General features: G+C 41.9%; 1 protein-coding gene across 1 annotated transcript in view; it reads right to left on the reverse strand.

Moving 5' to 3' along the window:
• Positions 1-12,160, reverse strand: part of XYLB (xylulokinase) — an 82,634-nt gene extending 70,474 nt beyond the window's left edge. The window contains exons 1-8 of the mRNA XM_038128195.1: positions 11,984-12,160; positions 9,653-9,735; positions 8,759-8,828; positions 6,885-6,965; positions 5,908-5,994; positions 4,264-4,392; positions 2,943-3,008; positions 11-83 (exon numbers count right to left, since the gene is read on the reverse strand). Of these exons, the coding sequence (XP_037984123.1) occupies positions 11-83; positions 2,943-3,008; positions 4,264-4,392; positions 5,908-5,994; positions 6,885-6,965; positions 8,759-8,828; positions 9,653-9,735; positions 11,984-12,028 (634 nt within the window). The 5' untranslated portion in view covers positions 12,029-12,160. The remainder of the gene's footprint in view (positions 1-10; positions 84-2,942; positions 3,009-4,263; positions 4,393-5,907; positions 5,995-6,884; positions 6,966-8,758; positions 8,829-9,652; positions 9,736-11,983) is intronic.
• Between the last annotated feature and the right edge of the window lie 9,329 nt (positions 12,161-21,489).

The raw sequence follows: 21,489 nt of genomic DNA on the forward strand, positions 1-21,489 counted from the left end.
CCACACTTACCATCACTGTAATCAATGGGTGCATAAGCTCCTAGGAAAAGGGAAGCTGCAAAGCTACTGACCAAAGAGATTCTCTGCAAAAAAAAAAAAAAAGTGAGAAATAGTGAGTCACATCAGTATTCACTTCAAAGTAAGTGGAAAGCAAATAAAATAATTGGAAGCAGCAAATGTTAATAGATGTTTAAGGTTAGGCCCAGAAAGCACACAAAAATACACCTAGAAGGATTATTCAGTTCTGACTGTCACAGTAATACAGCACATATCAATCTAAAAGTTACCCCATGATAAAAAGCTGTTAAAAGCTCTGCCTTCTGAAACATGCAAAAAACACCTGGTATGTTATCATACTCTGTTAGCATGAATCCACAACTTCAGTCTATCACAGAATCTCATTTTCTAAGAAAACCAGTTTCCAAGAAAAAAAAAAATAAACACACACACACACACATATCAAAATAAAAAGCCAAAAAACCAATCACAAAACCACCTGTGTGTTGATGACATGGGAAATGCTCAGAACCCTGCTCTACCCCACCCACAGCACAGGTCTGTAAACTTTTAGAAGCTCTGCAAGCACCTTGAGCAGCTCTTGGTGACCCCTTGCCTTCCTTCCAGCTGAGACCCCAGACCTCCCAGGAGTTACTCCCAGGAGCTGGTAATAAACAGCTTTGAACTGAGCCACTGCCTGCAGCTCTGCCTCAGGGCATGCTCCACCTGCATGACATCCAGCTGTAGGGCTGGCCAAAAAATGCCCCGTATGACACAGGACACTGATGCACCATGAACCTGCTTCCTCTTCCCATCTGCTGTGTGAACTACCAGGTTAACCAGCCACCACCAGGCTTTCTGCATGACAAGTATTGCCTGGTCCCAAGAAGCTGGCACAAAAGCAGACACATTCCTCATTCTGTGCTGTGACTCACCCAGAAGAAATATGGTTGTCAGCCAATAACTAAACAGAATCAAACCTCTACAGGTAGAGCGAGCCAGAAGTGACAGGTTTTTATTAATGATCACAAAAGCACTGCTTCAAGGGCAGCCTACAGCCAGAGATCTAAGAGGCGGTTGTAATGGCCAGGAAATTTAATGATGCACTTGCTCTTGGTGCATCTCTCCCCATGAATACATCACATTGTGCTCAGATAACAAAGGCCTACCTTCTGTGGTGCCCCAGTGGGCACTAGCTGCCTGAAATGGAAGGAAAAAAGGATGAAGTTTAAACTCTAAATCAGCCAGCCAGTTTAGCAAGCTGACCTACAGAAGCAAAAACATCCACCTTCCACATGTCATTGAGACTGCCAAGCTGTTAAGTGCTCCTTGAGGGTCCCCAAGAGCAGCTCAGGCAGAGAGATGTTTTGTGCTTGAATGCATCTTGCATAAGCTTCATTGCTAGAAGTTGCCATCAGTTCAAACAGCCCTCAAAGTCTGAAATTGGTTTAACCAGTTCTCAGTCCTACTTCCCCCCAGTAACATATCTTTCTCTAAACTTAGTCTTAAGCTTATGATCAGACCATACCAGGGTTCTGTTTCATCTCATACCTTACTAGTTACAATGAGAATGCTTAATTTTCCCCCTCCTTTTCTTTTCCATTGTCCAACAAAATACAGATTCTACACTGCAATTCTCTGTCTCATGAAACAAACTGCTTCATACAGGGGTGCAACTTAAAAAAAATTAATGCTATCCAGAACTGCAGTAATGGAAACCCAGGTCTTCCCTACTCCCCTTTATAAAAATGGGGTCTGTGTTTCTCTTTTCCAGTCAATGGGAACCTCACCAGACTGTCACAACTTCTCAAATACAATGGATAGTGGCTTAGCCACTTCATCCACCAGCTCCCTCAGGACCTATGGAAGTATTTCATCAGGTCCTTGTGCAGCTTCACATTCCTTAGATGGTCTTGAACTCAATCCTCTCCTACACTGGGTGGTTCTTCATTGTCCCAGCCCCTGCCTTTGCCTGCTGTGACTCAGGTGATGTGGCTGGAACTCTTGCCAGTGAAGGTCAAGGAAAAAAGTCCTTGAGTACCTGGCCTTGTCCACAGCCTGGGTAACCAGGTCTCCCATTTCCTTTGGAGAGGGCCTACATTTCTCAAAAATCTTCCCTTTAACACTGAGACACTGATAAATGCTTTTCTCCTTGTCCTTGGTGTCCCTGGCCAGATTTTAATTTTGTCAGGACTTTAGCTTCCCTGACCTGATCCCTAACTGCTCAGAGGGCCTCTCTGTATTTCTGTCAGGCTACTGCCTTTATTTCCACCTTCTGTAGGCTTCTTTTTTGTGTTTGAGTTTGTCCAGGAGCAGTTTGTTCATCCACAGAGCCCTCCTGATGTTTTTGCCCGACTTAATCTTAGTTGGGATGCATCACTTCAGAGCTTGGAGGAGGTGATCCTTGAATATGAACCAGCTTAAGAGAGCCTGTATCCTTCCATTGCAACTCTCCTGGAGGCATCCCCATGATGCCAAAAGGATCACCACCCTCTAACTCCTGTTTATTCCCCATGCTACGTGTGTTTGCCCAGACATTTAAACTGTTCCACCAATTAAGGTGCCTTTGCTGGCTGCTGCTGTCCTTCAGGGGCTCTCCTGCTGTCCTGCCATCCCTCTCCGGGGTCTGGGTATCTCCTTCTGGCACTGGCACCAACCTGATAGAAGTGGGATGGTCTGAGGTTCTCCTCCCCCAACGACTTCAGTTGAAAGCTCTATTCACCAGCTTGAGAAATATAACACTCAAAGTAGAACTGATGTCAGATTTTTATCTGCTCAACCACTAATAATTTAACAGAATTTTAAAAACTCAATTTTCATCTTCGATTCAAAGACAAGAATCACAATAATCTTCAGCAAAAAGTTCTGTAAAAACATCTGCACAAAATTCATTCTAAAAGACTTTCAACCATGTTTTCCAATAAGGGAATTGAAGTTAAGCCAACCTCAGTTTGCTTGTAGACCTCAGGATTCTGGCTGTAAATCTTTGCTATCTGGTTTCCTGTAAAACGCTGAGAAAGAAATGCAAATGCTTAGAAACACAAACCCTAAATGGAGTCAATAATCATTAACTCTGTGTAATGAGTTCAGAACATTGCACTTTGGATATTTAATTTGCCTGATGCATGATGAAAGTCAGTGCACAGCAGGCAATCTGCACTAAACAGGGTATAACACATAGTCTCATTATGAGAATTTTGTTCACCTTTTGAAAAAAAGGCATGTGGAAAAGCATTACTATCCATAATTTACATTTCAGAAATGACAGTTCAATGGAATGAATCACACTTATTCTGTGCACAGGAACCAGCACAATTCAAATGCTGCCTTCAAATCCCTGAAAAGGCTTAAGCTACACAATCTATGTACCTGCCTGTGAGGCAGGTGAATTGAAATTAAAGCAGGAAGTTTCACGCTCAAAGCAGAAACTCCAGCACAGGCTAAAAACAGCTGTAAGAATATTTATTTTTCATCCATGTATTATGTCAAATAAAAAAAACCTTTTAACACTGAAACCTTAACATTTAACAAGTGAAAAATAAACTGTTAGGGGTATGCAAAGTCTGATTTCAACACTGGCCATAAACCTTGCATGATGATTCAGAAACAGAAACATCAGTATGGGAGGTTAAAACCTTATTCTGACGAATCAAGAGTATGAGTAGCCAGGGGCTGAGGTGCCTGCAGAGTTCTCCCACTCCAGATCTCATTGTCACAGTTACAAGAAGGGAAAACTCAGGAAGAGGAGACAAGTGACAGCATCTCTCTGACAGTGTCCCAAGACTCTGAAACACTTCAGGTCAACAGCTGCTTGTTAGCCTCTAGGGAATATTAAAAGGCCAGTCTTTTAATTGCAGAAGTAACCTAGAGCATGATTCACAAACAGGTGGATGGATTTACCCTAAACAAACCTGTAACACAAACTGGATTTCCATCCCAATAGAAATGTGGCCACACAAGATGCTCCCAAGGGACAACCAGGCCCTGAGACTTTAAGCATGGCCACCCAACACTGCATTTGGGAACCACTGGCCAAATGCTCCAGCTGCCTCTTGCAGCAAAATTTCCGGAGTTTGGTTCATTTGACTGTGAAATTTCTGTATCTCCCTTTGTGAGACTAACGCAAAGCACAATATGGTTGGAGTTCCTTCAAAAGCTGTCTCTCACAATTAATGGCTGATGGTTACCTGCTGCAGCTCCCTGGGGTGACAGAATTGTTTCCAGCACAGGATTCTGCTGGGAACTCTCTCCCCATCCATTCCTTACCTCATAGGCCCGGGAGCCAGTGACACTGGCCAGGTGCTGGGCTCCCCCCAGGGCTTTCTCCAGGGCTCTGCACTGGGAGGCTGTGCTGGAATCCATCCAGATGGGACTGTCACTGACTGAAAAACAGCCCTGTAATCAAGAACATCCTTTGTTAGAAAGTCTGATCTCTGAGAAGTCGCTGCTGGAGTAATGAAATACAGCAGCCATACATTTCAGCTCACAGCTCAGCTCTCTGACATGCCTTCTGCCCTTCTCCCAGCAATTCCAGAAAGCAGATATTGGGTAAAACATTGGCCAGTGATGAAAAGTTCAACCCAAACTTTGCATCAAAGGACAGGCAACATTCTTTTCCTGCTGTCACTTCACAGACCCCGCAGCACATCCCCTGGTAGCCAAAACCCCAAGCCCTTTTAGAACTCCTCTGCAAACCATCAGATTATGTAGCATCCACATTCTCTGAAATAATCCCTTTGCCCAGGATTTTTCTTCTGGGAAGCCGAGGGACCTCAGAGAAAAGGAAAACTATTTTTATCTCATTTGCTTCTCCTGTGTTTTGCTCCTTTGGAATGTGTTTGGAGATTGTCTGATTGGATTCTGCTGTGAGTTGTTTTGACTCTTTGGCCAATCAGGGCCAAGCTGTGTCAGAACTCTGGAAAGAGTTAGGAGTTTTCATTATTTAGCCTTCCATAAGTATCCTTTCTGTATTCTTTAGTATAGTATAGTATTCTTTAATATAATATAGTATCATAAAGTAATAAATTAGCCCTCTGAGAAAATAGAATCAGATTCATCATGCCTGCCTTCGTCAGGGGATTTCCCAGCAAATACAATAAGATTATCTTCCCACAGCTCTACTAACACATTTCTACTTAATGCATGGCAAACCACCTGGAAATACAACTGAGGCTTAATACACCATTTATTCCAGCATTTTAGTGCCATTTCCATGAGTTTTGGACAGATAAGACAGTTACAAAACTAATGATTTAGCACATTTAACACAAAAGTCTCCCTTCCAAAATATATCTGTCCCTTCTGACACCGAAGTAAGGTAAGAAGGGTCTTCCAGAGGAAAGCTGAGTCCTCCCAGTTTTTCTTCTTAAATAAAAGCTTGTCAAGTCCGTGTTCAAAGCTCACCAATCACACACATATAAAATGCTGAGGTCAACAAGGTACTTGGTTAGGATTTTAAGTCCACACATTACACTTCTATCCTTTCAGGGGCAAGTGTAAACTGGTCTTTTTAAATATATATATTTTCTTATGAAATCATTTGCACATCCTGCAAGGAAACTCAGGGACAGCAGTTCTTTCCACCACATTTTTTAATATAACTATATTAAAAATTTAAAATATTTACAGATTTATAAAAATATTACATTTTATAGAATAACAAAGAAGTTGCTACTCTGACACAGAAAGATTCTGGGACACCCACTGCCACCTGTAAGCTTTTGAAGCAGAAGATACTGTCATTCAGGAGAAAATGAAGTGCCAAAAGTCCTGCAACTGAAGGAATAACTACTACATTTCATTTGTACCACAGGGCCTTGCAGCCCAGCCAAACAAGAGGAAGAAAAGCAATGTGTAAGGATCAGAAAAAGGACAGTGTAGCACTCCCTTCAGGGCTTTTGTGCACCTTACCTTTAGTGATTGATGTAAAGGCAGTTCAGATGACGCATTCTTTAAAATCTGGATGCTTCCTTTTTTCCAGTACACACTCCCATGTTGCTGTAGGAAATACAGAAACAGGAGTTGGAGATGCTCTCCCAAGCTTCAAAGTTCATATCCTGATCTTACATTCTAAGGAACAAAAGAGCTGTCTCCAAACAAGGACCAAAAAATGGCTCACTTCAAATCAAGGGTCCCAAAAATCTTTTATTTAAGACTGAGCAAAGCAGATACTAAATCAGAATATTATTTTGAATTACAGAATTTTCTAGTTGGAACAACCATTAACATTGTTAATGGCTTTAGATACTTCTTTGAGAGCTCTTTGAGCTGTAGCCAGGGCTTCACAGTCAAGATTTAGTTCTGTGCTATTTCAGCACAGCCCCCTGATCCATCAGTTACAAGCCTGTGCCCCTCGCTGGAGGGGAGCAAAATAAAGGGAATATGGGCAGTCTGGAAATCATCCCCTTTTTTCACTTGAGTAAGATGGGGTTACTTGGCAGTCCCCAACTTGTGCTCCACTGAAGAATTCATAACAGAGCCTTGATACCAGCTCTGATTTTCAGACACTTTGCTCAGACTTTCAACTGCAATCAATGAAACATGGAGATAAAAGCAAGGGTTTTGATTAATTAGTCACAGATACATCAAGATGAATAACCTAAACCTTGCATGCCAGAATTAGCTGTTGCTTTGGTGCTGTCCTCACCCTGAATATCATCTGTGAAAGTTATAAAAGCCTCATCCTCCACTCCCACCATCTTCTAGTGATTGCTCTGTGTGATTCAGGTCCAGTTCCCCTGAGGAGTGTCTGTAGATGCTTATGTAGAAGTTCAGATCTTATTTTATGCCATTACAGTCTTCTACCATACAATTGTTGAAATGTATCACTCAACCTTGTACTCGATCAAAGAAATGCAGTAAAACTGAACTTTTCTGTATAAACTAACCTGGCCAGCACCAGACATAGCTCTGACTTGAGAGAAGTCAAAGCCTGAAGACTTCATCTTTTCCAAGATCATATCCAGAGCCTACAACAACAAACAGAATCAAGAAGGACAGTAACGAGCCATCAAATTATGCATACTCACAATCTGGAATTAAACAGTAAATTCATGTCACCACTGATAAGAGTTCACTGGCAGATAATGAAAAATCAGTTAATGACTACGGACTTTTCAAAAATCTGCATAAATTAATTTATTAAGTGAGAGACCATAAAAGAAAAGTTGAGTCACACAGGGGAAAAATAAGGTCTTTAAAGAAACTAAATCACAGAGACCCGTTCTTTGAATCCTAAATAAGTGGCAAAAATTAAAGAACTCCAGTTCATTAAAAAGCACTTTAAGAGTGCTAGACACAAAGCAAGATTATCTTTTCTGTTCTTACTTTTGAAAATCTATGAAATCTTAATAGGGTACACCCTGCACCCCATCCTACAAGACATTAGGTAACCTCACTACCAGAGCCCCCAGCATCAACAAATTCACAGATTCTTTAACAGAAATATAATTCAAGTGATTTTAGCACTTCAAGCACCTAGATAAATTTTGTTCTTGACATATTTTCCTCAAGTTTAAAGCCAAAAATTAATCTATCTTCGAGTAGTTTAATTTAGATCAGCATTTCCCAGACTCTCTTGACAAATGGACCACTGCAAGACTTCCAAAGAAACATCCCATATACCTATATAATTATATTATTAATTTAATAATTACAACACTGCCTCTTCATTATGGTTCAAAAATCAGCTGCAAGCAAATTTACCAAACCTTTGTCAGGTACTGTGGATTGCCAACTGGAGGTTCTGTGACCTTTCTAATATTTCAACTCTTCAAATCCAACTAGTAAGACAAATTTAGAGTACCACATAAGTGTCACAGCACACGTCACAGTTGAGATGGCCATGACACACAGAGCATCCCCACACAATTTTAGAAGGCTTTAAGCATTTGTCCATACACAGTAACACCTTACCACACCAGAAGGGTCGAGATGTCTACCCATACAGAATAATGTCATCCTACTTCAGAAGGCCTTAAGCATCTGCCCTTCTTGTTCTTTAGCCCAACCTTTTATCCCCCTCATGTCCATGCACTGCACCTGTGTGCCCTCTGTTCCCTTTGGTGATTAGCACACCTGGGCACTCCATGGCTCACTGCTGTCAGTGCTGCTCACCTGCTTTTCACAGCTGTGCCCACTGGGGACGAGGCTCAGCCACAGCCCCCCTCCCAATGACCCCAAACTGTGTGCCTACATGTAAGTACTGCAGAGTCTGCACAGAAGTAAGAAAGGCATTATTTTAAAATAGAAAAAAAAATGCTGTACTTCAAAACAAACATCAGTCAAAGTTACTGGGAATCAGTAAATAAATTGCCTTTTCACCACTTACCACTTGCAACATCAATTGGTAAGTAGAGCTTATTCTAAATGAAATAATATGTTTAATTAATATGGGTGCTACAAAACCACAGATTTAAGCAAGGCAAAGTGACAGGTGCCCCATTTCTGTATGAGGGGGAAAAAAAAGGTATTTTTTTCAAATGAAGGAGAGTCAGGAAAGAATTTCTCACACATAGAATGCTGTAATAGCAGAGAGTGAAGAAACAAACAAAAAAACCCATCAAAATGTTAGCAATTTCTACTATGTTTGTTGATAGCATTACTATTTGCATACCAAAGACACAGAACAACACTTCAAAGAAACAGAATGTAAGCAAAAGGACTATGTTGATTTGAGTGATGGGTTCCACTATTGCTCACAATAAACTTTCATTTCTGTAACAGCAAGGAAAAAGTTGATCCATTTAAAGTTTGTTCATACCTTGACCCACATAAGCACTGGTGAAGTGACTGTCAGTCTGTCACTGTGAATGTAGACTCCACCTTGAGTCCTACAGAAAAACAAGATTTTCTCTGGGTAAATTCAGCAATTTTTTTTTCTCTGCCAAGCAGAGTTCTTCAAGTTTATAATGACCAAAGAGAATTTGCAATGCTTTTATGTTAAGAGCAAAGATCAGTGTTTGAAACATGGAAAAGTAAAAGACAGCTCCTAGGAGGTGACATGTTTGACACAAATTTGCAAAATAAGTGATTTTCAAGGAAAGGCCCTGATCCTGAAGTAAGATCTGTGATAGAATCCATTGCTGATATTGCTCATTGGTTGCATGTGATTCATAATCATTTCTGTCACAATTAGTGACTTGAACCTCAAAGATGAAGTTCAATTCTGCTGTTAAACCATCAAGTAAATAAATGTGTTTTATTGAAACTTGTGACTGGAGGATGACACTTGTCAATTCTAGTCTATTGTTTAAGTAAGCACATACTGTCATCCTACATCTTAACAACTGAATTTATCTCCAAATTCCTTTTAAATGTTCCCCTCATGCAATTTACATGCTGTTCTGAGAGCATCCCACCCCGTTATGTCCACAAGTCTGAAGTTCCAAAATGAAAAGAATGGTTTATTCATATGTAATATTTTGGAATATATTTTCCTAATTTCTCTCCTGTTGGGAGCTCTTGTTATATTTACATTCAAGGAAGGCAAGAACATATACTACCCTTGCAGAGTGGGAAACATGAACATGGCATGATTTTTTCTATGCCTCTATAAATATCAGTGAGACCAAAAAGGGCAACAATCCCCTCACCCCAACCTCCAAATATTTAAATTTCATTGTCCAAGTAAAACATAAAATATAAAAAGCCTTACTTAAATTCTGGAAGGTCCTTGTCAAAATGAACATTATCCTCATAAATGACCCTCAGCTGTTCATCAATAGCAATGACTTTCAACTAGAAGATATAAAACAGGAAGTTAACAAAATCTAGCAATAATTGAATAGCACTGATGACTCATTTATAATAATTTAATTCCCACAGACAAAATGAAAAAAAATCACCCCAATCCATACCACTCACTGAAAGAAGGGCATAATTTTACATTAAACAAGTTAGTATGTGAATTTCCAGAATGTTACCTATTCAGCAACATGGGGGTTGGTTTGTTTGTATTTTCTTTCTCCTGTAATGCACAAGATCAGGCTACAGGCATGTGCTAAAGAATGGCAAACATGTTACCAGGCTCATAGCTTGCATCACAGTAGCCAGTTTTTCCAATTCCTCCAAATACAGTATCTTAGATTAAAGATGTCATACACCTCCTTTTTTTTTTTTTTTTTTGTCACCTCCTTTCTTTTGCCTTATCTTGCCAAGGAACCTCACAGACCCTTTAGGGTACCTTGAACACCTTTCCTACTGCCCAGAGGGTGAGAAAATCATTTGGTAAAGCTCAGAGGGCATGATATAAGTGCATTTTGAGCTACTGCAACAGAAAGCAACATCCACAACTCCATAAAGCTCAGCCTTCTTTTAAGCACGAATTAGAAGGGTACCACAACCTTTCCTCATCTATCTTCACTTAAGTTCACCTAGTTCTGAAGAAAGACAGTAAGAGCTGAGAAGAAAAGCAAGAATGAAGCTCACATTCTGTGCCTATTTCAGGGGGAGAGTGCAAACTGCTGCTAAAGGAACTGATTTAAAAAGAACCTACAAAGACTGTCATCTCAAGGAGCTGCATTCAAATAACAAGGCCATCCCCATTTTTACCATAGTAGTGTAGAGCCATTATCTATGCCCTGGCACAACTCATTACCAACCTGCACTGGCTTAAAAATGGCTCTGACCCACTGCAGCTTAATTGGCTCTCAGCTTGCAGCCTGTCCCCATAAAAACACTTGATCAACCTAACCTGGATGTGTCTTTTCAAGCTCCCAAACTTCAGCACAACCATAATGGTGATTTATGCTCGAACACCTATTTTTAACATGTTCAGGCCTCTGCACAACTCGGGTAGAGTATCTATTCGCAATGCAGCAATACCCAGGCTGTGCCGACAAATCAGAATTTCAAGCAGAAACCTGAGCATCTAGGTTCAGAGTCTTGATTCACACAAAGACACTGGGAAGCCAGTGGGTTTGGGTGCAAATCCCAGCTACTACAGCAGCAGGCAGAGGGGTCTATATGCAGCCTGCATATAAAGAAGGACCACAGCACTCCTCCAGGACTTAAGCCATCCCTAACAGGATGGGGAAGCAGGACACATTCGGTCATACAACCCACTGCTTCAGATGGGGCAAACAGAAAGGGGTGAAGGTGAAGGGGATATGAGAACAACCAGGTACATGCACTGTGTGCAGGCCACAAACATCTTATAACACACAAATCACTCAGAATTATTACAGCCATAAGCTAAAACACAGGAAGTTCCGCTTCAAAATGAGGAAGAACTTTGTTACATTGACTGTGGCAGAGCACTGGAACAGGATGCTCAGGGAGGACATGGAGTTTCCCTCTCTGGAGACATTCCAAACCCACCTGGACATATTCCTGTGTCCAGGTGACCCTGCCTTGGCAGGAGGTTTGAACTGGATGATCTCAGAGGTCCCTTCCACAAACTCACAGAATCGGTCAGGTTGGAGGGACCATAGTGGATCATCCGGTCCAACCTCCCTGCTTTAGGAGGTTCATCCCTAAGCACATTGCACATGATTCTGAGCAGACATCTACTGACTGTCTCCAGTGACGGAAACTCCACAACCTCTCTGGGCAATCCAGCCCTAAGGATTGCGTGATTCCGTGAATAATTTGGCACCAGCCGTGTCGGGCTGCAGCGGCTGCGAGCCCCGGGCGGGGAGCATCGCCCCGCTCCCCTCAGCCTCGGCCGGGCCCGGGGACCGCACGGCAAAGCAAACCCTCCTGGGGAAGGAGGAGAGCGGGGACGGAAGGCACGGGGAGGGGACGGAAGCGGCGAGAGAGGGAAGGCCTGGCCCCGATCTGTCTCGGCGGCCGCGGAGGCGGCGGGGAGCGCCGCGCTCATCCCCCGCATCCCCCCGGGGCAGCCCCCGCTGGCCGCAGCCCGGGCCCGCGTTCGGAGCCGTCCCGGGCAGCGCAGCCCCGCAGCGGGCAGGGCAGCCCCGGCCCCGCCGCCGGCCGAGGGAGGGGAGAGCAGAGGAGAGGAGGGGCAGGGGAGGCGGCGCGGTACCTGCTGCGTGCTGAAATCCCAGCCCAGGTAGCAGGGAGCGGCCATGGCACGGCACGGCCCTGGCCCTCAGCCGGGAGCCGGGGCAGGGAGCGGGAAGGGGCGGCTCTGCTGGCCCGGCCTCCCCGGGCAGGAGCCGCCGGCCCGGCCCCGCGGAGCGGCGGCGCCGCGGTTAATGAGTGCTCAGGGGAATAGGAGCGGGACGAGCGCTCCATCCCTCGCACGAAAGTGCTGGGAAGAGCTCGGGGGGTGATGTGTGGTGGTGGATCGAGACCATGGTGGGGTGATGCTGCGGTGGGATTGTCCCGGACAAGGGCCCGTTCGCCCCAGTTCACACACCGGGGCGAGGCGATGCTGCCCCTTCATTCCGGATTGCGCAAGGCAGGGAGTGGGGTGGTAACCCACAAAAGGCTGGAGTGCAGGTCATCAAAACTTTACACTGTTTATACATTATAACAAAGGCGTCAGCTTTTATTGGTCACAAATTACATGACTTTTCCCGGCTTTTGAGTCCGTTTTGAGTAGGCGGTCCCTGAGTTGACGGTCGAGATTACCTGCTGCTGTGATCACTTTTCCCCCTGTTACTGCTCAATTCTGCCGAATTCACTCTTGGTGGCTCTTGTCCAGCCCATTCATCTCGGGACTGTCTTCCCTTTTCCTTAAAACAACAGATTAGCCAAGCATACAGAATTCACAATGCAGTTGCTTAATCCTAACTGTCCAGCTACAGATAGTGGTTAGCAACTAAAAAAAAAAAAAACACCCGCAAAGTTTGACACAGATCCTTGTTCAAATCTTGAGTGGGTTGGGATCAGGATGATGGGATGGTGGGATGATGTGATGGTGGGTCACACTGTGCCAGGGTGGTGCATGGGGCAGCTGAGCACGATAGCCAGCACCGATACACAGGGATCCCCAGGGGCAGCACCCAGGCCAGTGAGAGAACACCAGAGCTGCCATGCAGGAGCCACCCAGGGTCCAGAAGCAAATCAAAATGAGCGACCTCAAGCCATAGTCCCAAGGAATTAATTAAATTTTAATATTGTGTTACTGCAATTACTATCCCACAGCCCTGTTGTGGTATCACACTATAATCAGCACAAACACACACAGCATTCTGTTAAAAAACCCACTATTGTTACTTTGGCTGAATTATGGTTTTCTAGTTTACCTTTTTTCACTTGGGAGGGTTGGGGAGGTTTTAGGGTTTTGCATTACCTGCCTGTGACAAGCAAAGTGGTATTCCTTAATCAAAAGAAGACTCATCTAAAATACACTTCTATTCTGCAATCAAGGCAGTATCTTAGCAGAACCTTAATGAAGTCAAATAGGTTTTGCATGCCCAGGATCTTAAACTATTTTTACAGTACAAACTCTTAATTTGAGACAGCTCAGTTGGTCAGAACATGGTGCTAATAACACCAAGGTTGTGGCATTGATCCCTGTATGGGCCATTCATTTAAGAGTTGGAGTTGATGATCCATGTGGGTCTCTTCAAACTCAGAACATTCTGTGACTCTAACTATAAAATATTACAGAATTTTGTCATAGACAAAAATATAAATATAAAAATATATCCAGTGACTTCTCAAAGCCTTAACACCCATAGGTTTATACTTTCAATATTTCTAGTTATTGTTGCAAAGAACAACCTTTAGAACAATGGCCACCAGGCAGTGGTAGAATTTGCCTGCCCCTGAAGAGCTCATGCTGGATGAACCTGTCCTGAACAAAGGTCTCACTTAACCAGAGGCTGTGAAGGAAACAATGTTTTTGAAATGTTACCAAGAACTGTTTCCTCGGTGTAATTTATACCAGAAAACAAAGGATCAAATAACACACAGAGGCTGAGTTTTTTATTAATGCAGAATGTGGCTTGTGAGCCAGAGAGGAGAGGTTTGCTCAGCCCTTTCATTGGCTGCACCGTTCCTGTAAACAATGACAGATTCAAAGGCTGAGGCTTGAAGCACTGCAATTTTCAAAAGATTTGAAAAAACAACAAGAAACTGAAGTCTGTAAGTCTGAATGTAAGAACAATTAACAACTTCTGAAAAAGAGAAATGAGTGGATTTTAATTTTTTTAAGGAGGTATTGGCTAGTAGAAAGGGAACCAGAGTTTAAATAAAAAAAGCAATCTTGTGAAGATGTAAGAATCAGTTATATTCTTCAGCAATCAGGTCAGAATACTCCCAAAAAACAAGAAATTACTTGAGCTAAACAGCACAGAAAAGCTGGGACTGGAATAACCTCCTTGTATTATCAATCTCTTTAATTAGGAATAAGGGGCCAAGACAAGTCAGGAGAATCCACCGAAGGACAAAGTGGGAATGTTATTGTTGCTACTTTCACTGTCCATGTTTCTCAAAAGAAAGTAAGGAAGTTTGCAGAATCAAGGCCTCGCCCAGTCATTCTGTTGCCCATCTTTTCATCAAGGCAGTGTTGTCTCAAATTTATTGTTTGAGTATGGAAAATGTGCATTGCTGCTGTTCTTTCTGGACTCAAATTCATGCTTACAGATACTGCCATAGTCTCCAAATACTGCCATAGTCTCCTGAAAGCAAAGAAGGTTTAGCTGTGCATTTATCAGTGAAGTTGCATTCATGTACTGGTGAGGTTTTAGCGCTGACAAATCCAGAATTTCCAGAGGGGATGGACAAAATGCCGTTTATAATTGAAATGTCACCGCTGCAGATTAACAGCTCGAGGCAAAGCACAGATTAATCACTCAAGACACGTGGAGCAGAGTAAAGGGAAAAGCAAGTTTATTCCCCTTTTCCTATTAACTAGTTTCTGACCTGATGGAGAAGCAATACTTCCATGCTTTCCTAGGCCCCTGGCTGTTTAGATAAGTCACAACTAGGACACCAATTAAAGCTATTTTTTCTTACCCCACTGTCAGTTAACTGCAACTGCACATTTATATCAATTCATTGCAAAACACAAATTAACTGTATTCCACATTCCTACATACTGAGATTTTTCACTTTTTATTTTCAATTCCAGTATCAAAACCTGCCTCTGATCTCAGCTGCTCCCTGATATGAACTTAGATTTAACCACCCTCTTCAGCTTTGCACAGGGGAACTCCTTCGAAAACAGTGATAGCCTAAATTCCAGGCTTCATTATCACCACATCATCTGAGACATGCCAAGCTAGAGAGCAGATACACCAGACCTTTGCTCTAAATTAGGGTGACTGTATTGACAGCAATCCAGCTAACCTGATTTATACCAGCTACATAATTTAATGGGATGTGGAAGGACTCACACCTCCACAGGAAACCCATGGACAACTACAAAGCTAACAATCCTCCTGCTCCCAGAAGTAGATTTTGGGCACCTAACTAGTTATTTTAAGTAGCAGGCAGTGTTTCTAAGCCCCAAGCAGATATTCCACATTGCATAGGTGGGCCCAGCAGAAGCAATGGGACAGGTAAGAGTCACTGCAAATAGAGATGTAAGTTACAAACATGCAATAAACCACAGCAGCCCGTGTTAGTACAAGCATTGTGAAGTCTGCTGGCACAATTATCCTTTACCCAATAAGAAATCTTGTGGCTCTTTAATTAGCCTCAGAAACACAAAGCATAGTAAGCTGGGTCAGACGCAAGCCAACCTTTTTGCCAAGAAGCCTAAGTCACGTGCACTGCGGCTAATGAGGAAGGAGATGTTTACAATGTTAAGCTCCAAGTAACACAACAGTAACACATTAACACATCACGTTTAAAAAAGAATAGTGTCAGCCCGAGCACTGGACCTTCCTGCTTGAACAGTATCTGAACAATGGCAATGCCCTAAAGGTCATTCCCTTTCTACTTGACATTGCAAGTACTCTTATCACAAAATCTCCAGCAATGTTTAACCAAGTACTGAAAATATAAAATACCACATTACCATAAATTAAAAGATGAAGTTTCTGTTCTTTTTATTGAGATGGCATTATAATACCAAAAGTGTTTTTCTTTCCCTAAACATGTGCTCATCTGTTGAAGTTATTTTTGCACATGACCTTGTGGTAACCATTATGTTTGTCCATACTTCCAAAAGCAGTGGAACGTTTTCACTCTGTAAGAATAACTTGATGTTTAAATGGATTGAGGTGGCTGGTTTTTTACTGACTGTGAACACGTGAGTGTGAGGAAGAACTTTGTTGCTGTGCTGGCTGCCCAGAGTGGTTGTGAAGCTGTGGAGTCTCCCTCACTGGAGACACTCCAGGACCATCTGAACACAATTCTATGGAATGTGCCCTAGGACAACCCTTGACCAGGGATGTTGACTCGGATGACCCACTGTGGTCCCTTCCAGCCTGACCCACTCTGTGATTCTATAAAGGCACATACAAAGATCCAGCGAAATCCCTGTGGATGAGTTCCACAAGAGGAAGCCCAAAGCAGTTGTTGCATAGAGACTAAAAATGCAGATTATTTAAGTATAGTAATTACTCCACAAACTTACTGGCTGAGTTAATTTTTTGACATGTGCATATTCAATATGCCAGGTGTGTGGTACTGCATTAACCAGTTAAGGCCCTTTACAGAGAGCTCATAAGGAATGGGTGCAGGATTTCATATAAAAGCCCACATGAGCACACAGATAATGGATACAAGAAAAGAGTTTTAATGATGGCTCAATACACAATCTCTACTATACCATCAGTTTCATGAGTATTGGTCAGTTTGCAGTTTTTATTTGATCATGTGCATGCAATCCTCCAATTGCACTTCTATTGAGTTCAGCAGAAGATGTTTTGACTTCAGTGGGTACTGAATCAGGCACTGTGGAATTGTAGCTGGTTTTACATACTCTGGTTTATATACTCTAGTTTATATACTCTAGTTTTACAGTTGTAATTTCCTTGACTCAATTAGGCTACCAGTGATTATGAAGTGCAGTACAAAGTCCTCATGAGATTTTGGCATGGAATTGAAGGATGCTTCTGAATAACAAATTATTTTTAGGATACTTTCCTCCTCTGCACAGAGCTTCAAGTCCACATTCATTCTCACAACAGAAACAGTACTTAACCATCCTCTTTGGAGGACTATCCTAACTACAGCCATTTGCAAGGCTTATTAAAGTTAACTTATGCACCCAGCAGAGTTTCTTGAAGGTGGTTTGTGTTCTGGTGCTCAAAAGCAAATATTTCAGAAATAAGATGGTGTCATCCAGATAAAACTTTTCATTAACAACACATTAACCAGTTCTTTCACGCTGCACTTGATTCTTATCAAACTTCACTTACAGATAAGTACATCTTATTGATTAAAAGCAATCAAAGATAAACTCATTCCTACTCAAACAATGCCTGAATTGGACACTAATAAGGGACAAACCTTGCTCTTTTCAGCACCATCCTGGAAGGACCAAAAATCTTGCAATCAAGAGGGAGTCAAAATCCTGTAGTTTTTAGGTGGAAAAATCAAGGTGGATTTTTAGGTGGAAAATTTACAAATCTTACACAATTTGTTTTAGACCCTGCTTGAAATTCCCACAGAATTCCTATATGCCTGTTATGTCTTCTGGGAGAACAAATAACCACAGGCTGGTGTCACCTCCCAGAACTGTAGCCTTCATAACTCCATGGATAGGAAACAGTCAGAAAAGTTGATATAGAAGAGAAGGAGGCCAGGGGAATTGTGAGGGAAGATGTCAAAAGTTCATTTGTTTAAAATCTCTAACTGGTAAATATAGTAAATATGGCAAAAAAATGGTAACTATGGTTCTTCTCAGGCTTGCCTCTGCACATTGTCACTTCTAAAAGGGATTTTCAGAGGCTGTTGGTGGGCAAGGATAGCAGAGCTGTAAAATGAACAATTCCTGACCCTCAGTTTTGAAGGCTGTTTTTTTTTTTTTTTTTTTGCCCAGGAGAGATTCCAGTCCTATCAATGAGACAACCAACAGAGGGAGCAGCCTTCTAACAGAACACATTTCAGCATTTTAGTTTACTTTTTGTAGCAACTAGCACTCCAAAGAAATATGATTTAATCCTCAGCTAGTTAAGACAGAAGAACAGAGGTTTTTAAATGCTGCTTATGCCAGACACAAAAAACGCATACAGAACATCTGCTGCACTTAACTCCTCAAGAGCAGCACTGAATTTGACATGCAGGAATACAGTAACTTCTGTTTGACCACATTTACCACCCACAAAAAAGAAAAAAAAAAAAAAAAAAAAAACCAACAAAAAAAACCAAAGAATGCAGTTCTGCAAAGGAGACTGGATAGCACCAAGCTCCTGACACCTGCAAAGCCAGATGAGTGAGTACTAAATCATAGAACTACAGGATACCAGGTTGTTTGAAGGCACCTCAAGGATCAGCTGGTCCAACCTTTCTTGGCAAAAGCATGTAAAGCACAATGGTATGTAACCCTCAGTGCTGACTTGGTGTGTTTAAGCCTTTAGAGACACCCAGGCAGAGTGCAGGATCAGAGATATTTGGTATATGCCTATCTACACACACTACCTAATTATATTTACCTAAAGACACAAGGAATAAAATGGGTATTTAGAATCCTGTCAAGGAAATGTGAAGAGGGAATGCATGCAACCCAAGCTCACCAACCCTTCAGAGGGACCTGAAGGGCAGCTGGTCCCTTCCTTTAACAGACTTGAACCCTTTAGGTCTGAAAGGACAGGAAAGATCAGATCAGAGGAAACATCTCAAGATCATTTTGAAAACTTCCATCCTTCACCCCACCAGCAAGGGTACACAGAGAACACCAGAAATAATCTTGCCCCATCAGAAAGTCCTGTGCTCTACTCACAACACACCATAGCTGGGGCATGCTTTAAGGTTGTGCTTTCAAACAATAGAAATGTGTGTGCTCTTATCAAAAATCTCACTAAAAAGTAAACAATTACTATTGATTCTACTAATACTGTCTGGAATCCAAATAATAGCAGCCACCTTGTTTCTATCTTTCTTTGTGTTATTATATTTTCTAACAATAAAGTAGTTACTTTCTTACACTTCAACATTGCACTTCAATAAAAATTTAAAAAGCACTATAGAAAGCTAGAGAAAGGGGATTATCACAGTACCTTTGATTTTCCTTCTCAGTGCCAGTTAAAATCTACAGACATTTGTATTCTGTCTTTTTAAACTCCATGAACAGTGCTGAACATGTCTATAATTCAGCACACGAATATAATGAATAATATACCTTAGTCTCAGGTGTGCAGTAAAACCCAGTGTTTCAGGAAGTGCATTCAGTCAGTTAACCATTATGAGCATTTTTAATTATCTTTAAATCAACAATTATTCCTAAAAGGTCCTCCAAACAATTTATAATAAAAAACTAATTTACTACACACAAATTAATTAGTTTGAGATAAAATTAGCAGCATCTTTTTAAATGAGATTTTGTAACCAAGGTCAAGGGCAGTAAATATCTACTTCAGGTTCTAAAAGACACAGCTTTTGGAGTAGGAAGTATTCTCAAATTTTGTTTTGCCTCAAGGAAATGAAGAATTGGTTCCATTGTGATGGAAGAAAAGACTTAAGGGAAATAGGGCACTTTAGACATCAGTGAATAATCAAGTGAAAACCACTCAGATGATGTTTTGATCAGGCATTTGTTCAATTAAAAAAGAATGAGTTTTGACACAAACCTAATCATGGCAATAAATTTTCAGAAACTGTAGTGCTGTTCAGAGATACATGTGCCAGAGCTAGAAAATGGCTTGACTGCTTATACTCCTCAGCAACCTCGGGCAACCCAAATGGAGATCTCTAACGTGACAGTCTCAGGCAAACACAGTCATGCCACTCCAATAGTGCCACCTGCTGCATACTGGGAAAGTGTACAGGGCTCGGGAGCTCCAGGTAACTCGATTTAAAGATTGATTGACTGATTTAAAAAGAAATCACATGGTGTGCATGCATGACATTAGGAATTTATTTTTATTTATTAGTAATACCTAAACAGGCAATACCTAAAAGGAAGTTGTTCCACTATGATGTAAGAACAAAACCTGTGGGTAATCTGTTTTCAAGTCTATCCCAGTGGCATAACAAAGATTAGCTGCATCAGCTCACTACACATCAAAGTCACAATTAACCTCATGTATTTTCTGATGTCATGGAGATTAAAGCCGCAATTCATTTTATTAATCATATCCTGGTTGCAAATTATTCACAAAAAACACACACACTTATATATATGTGTGTGTGTGTGTGTATATACAGAGACATGCCTTGATGGCAAAGTGTACCTGCACAAACACACATACACACAAACCCATGCACACCTCCAGAGACTGATTCAATCCCATCTCAAATCCTGTGTGCAGCTTTGGGCCTGTCACGACAAAAAAAAAAAACTTTGCTGGAGCATGTCCAGAGAAGAGCAACTGAGTTGGGAATGGGCCTGAAGCACAAGTCTGATGAGAAGCAGCTGATGGAGCTGTGGGGGCTCAGTCTGGAGAGGAAGAGGCTCAGGTGGGACCGTCTCACTCTCTGCAGCTCCTGTCAGGAGGTCATAGTGAGGTGGGGGTCGGTCTCTTCTCCTGGGTAACAAGTGGCAGGATGAGAGGAAATGGCCTCAGATTGCACCAGGAGAGGTTCAGACTGGATTTTAGGAAAATTTTTTCATGGAAAGAGTTATAAAGCACTTGGGGAATGGCACATGAGAACATGGTTTAATGGTGAACATGGTGGTGCTGGATTGACTTGCTGACTTAAAGGTTTTTTCCAGCCTTAACAATTCTATGCAGACTCTGCTCACAAGTTTTCCCTGAGACGCAAACAAACTGCAATGTATATGGGATTGGCTGAGCTAATCCTGTTTGCAGTTCCTCCTCTCTGCTGTACCACCTGGGCCCATTCCCTTTGTCTCACTGGCCATCTGGCTCCTTGACCTGCTTTGTGCTTCTGTTGCTTACCCATGGAACTGCTTAGGAGGGGACTGACTTGAATAAACCATTCATGTGACTATGTGTGATGGCTTCTCTGTGATCCTGAGGGAATGGTGCAGCACAAATAATTAATAATTATTTCTGATCAGATATAAACTCATTATAATGAGTTTATCATGTTAAATGCTCTTCTAATGAGAAGTGAAGCTCACATCTCTGAAGACAGAGCCTGTGTTTCAGGTTTAAGGATGCAATCCCAGTAATTCCTCCTACCACACACAGGCAGGCTGCACAAGTCACTTTCACAGGAGGTCAGAGAGTCAAACAGTGTGACTGGAATTTTAAAAAGGTTGGGTAACTTTTATGACCATTAATAATGTTTGTATTGAATGCCAGCTCAAACTGTAATGAGGTTAATTAAATCTCCTGTCCCAATGTATAAGCCAACTGCCTGAAGGTCCAGAGGCAGACTCCATGTGACAACAACTCAGAACACTGGACAAACAAGGCAACAGAGGCACTGCTTGCTAGAGAGCACCAGGTGTTTATCACTGCTGAAGGCAGAGTATCAAAGTAGATATAACCATGCCATGATATATCAGAACAATTCTAACATGATGTGCTTTTTCTGAGGTAGAGAGTAGCCAATTTC

The sequence above is a fragment of the Motacilla alba genome, chromosome 2, assembly GCF_015832195.1.
Source record: "Motacilla alba alba isolate MOTALB_02 chromosome 2, Motacilla_alba_V1.0_pri, whole genome shotgun sequence".
NCBI classification, from domain to species: Eukaryota; Metazoa; Chordata; class Aves; order Passeriformes; family Motacillidae; genus Motacilla; species Motacilla alba.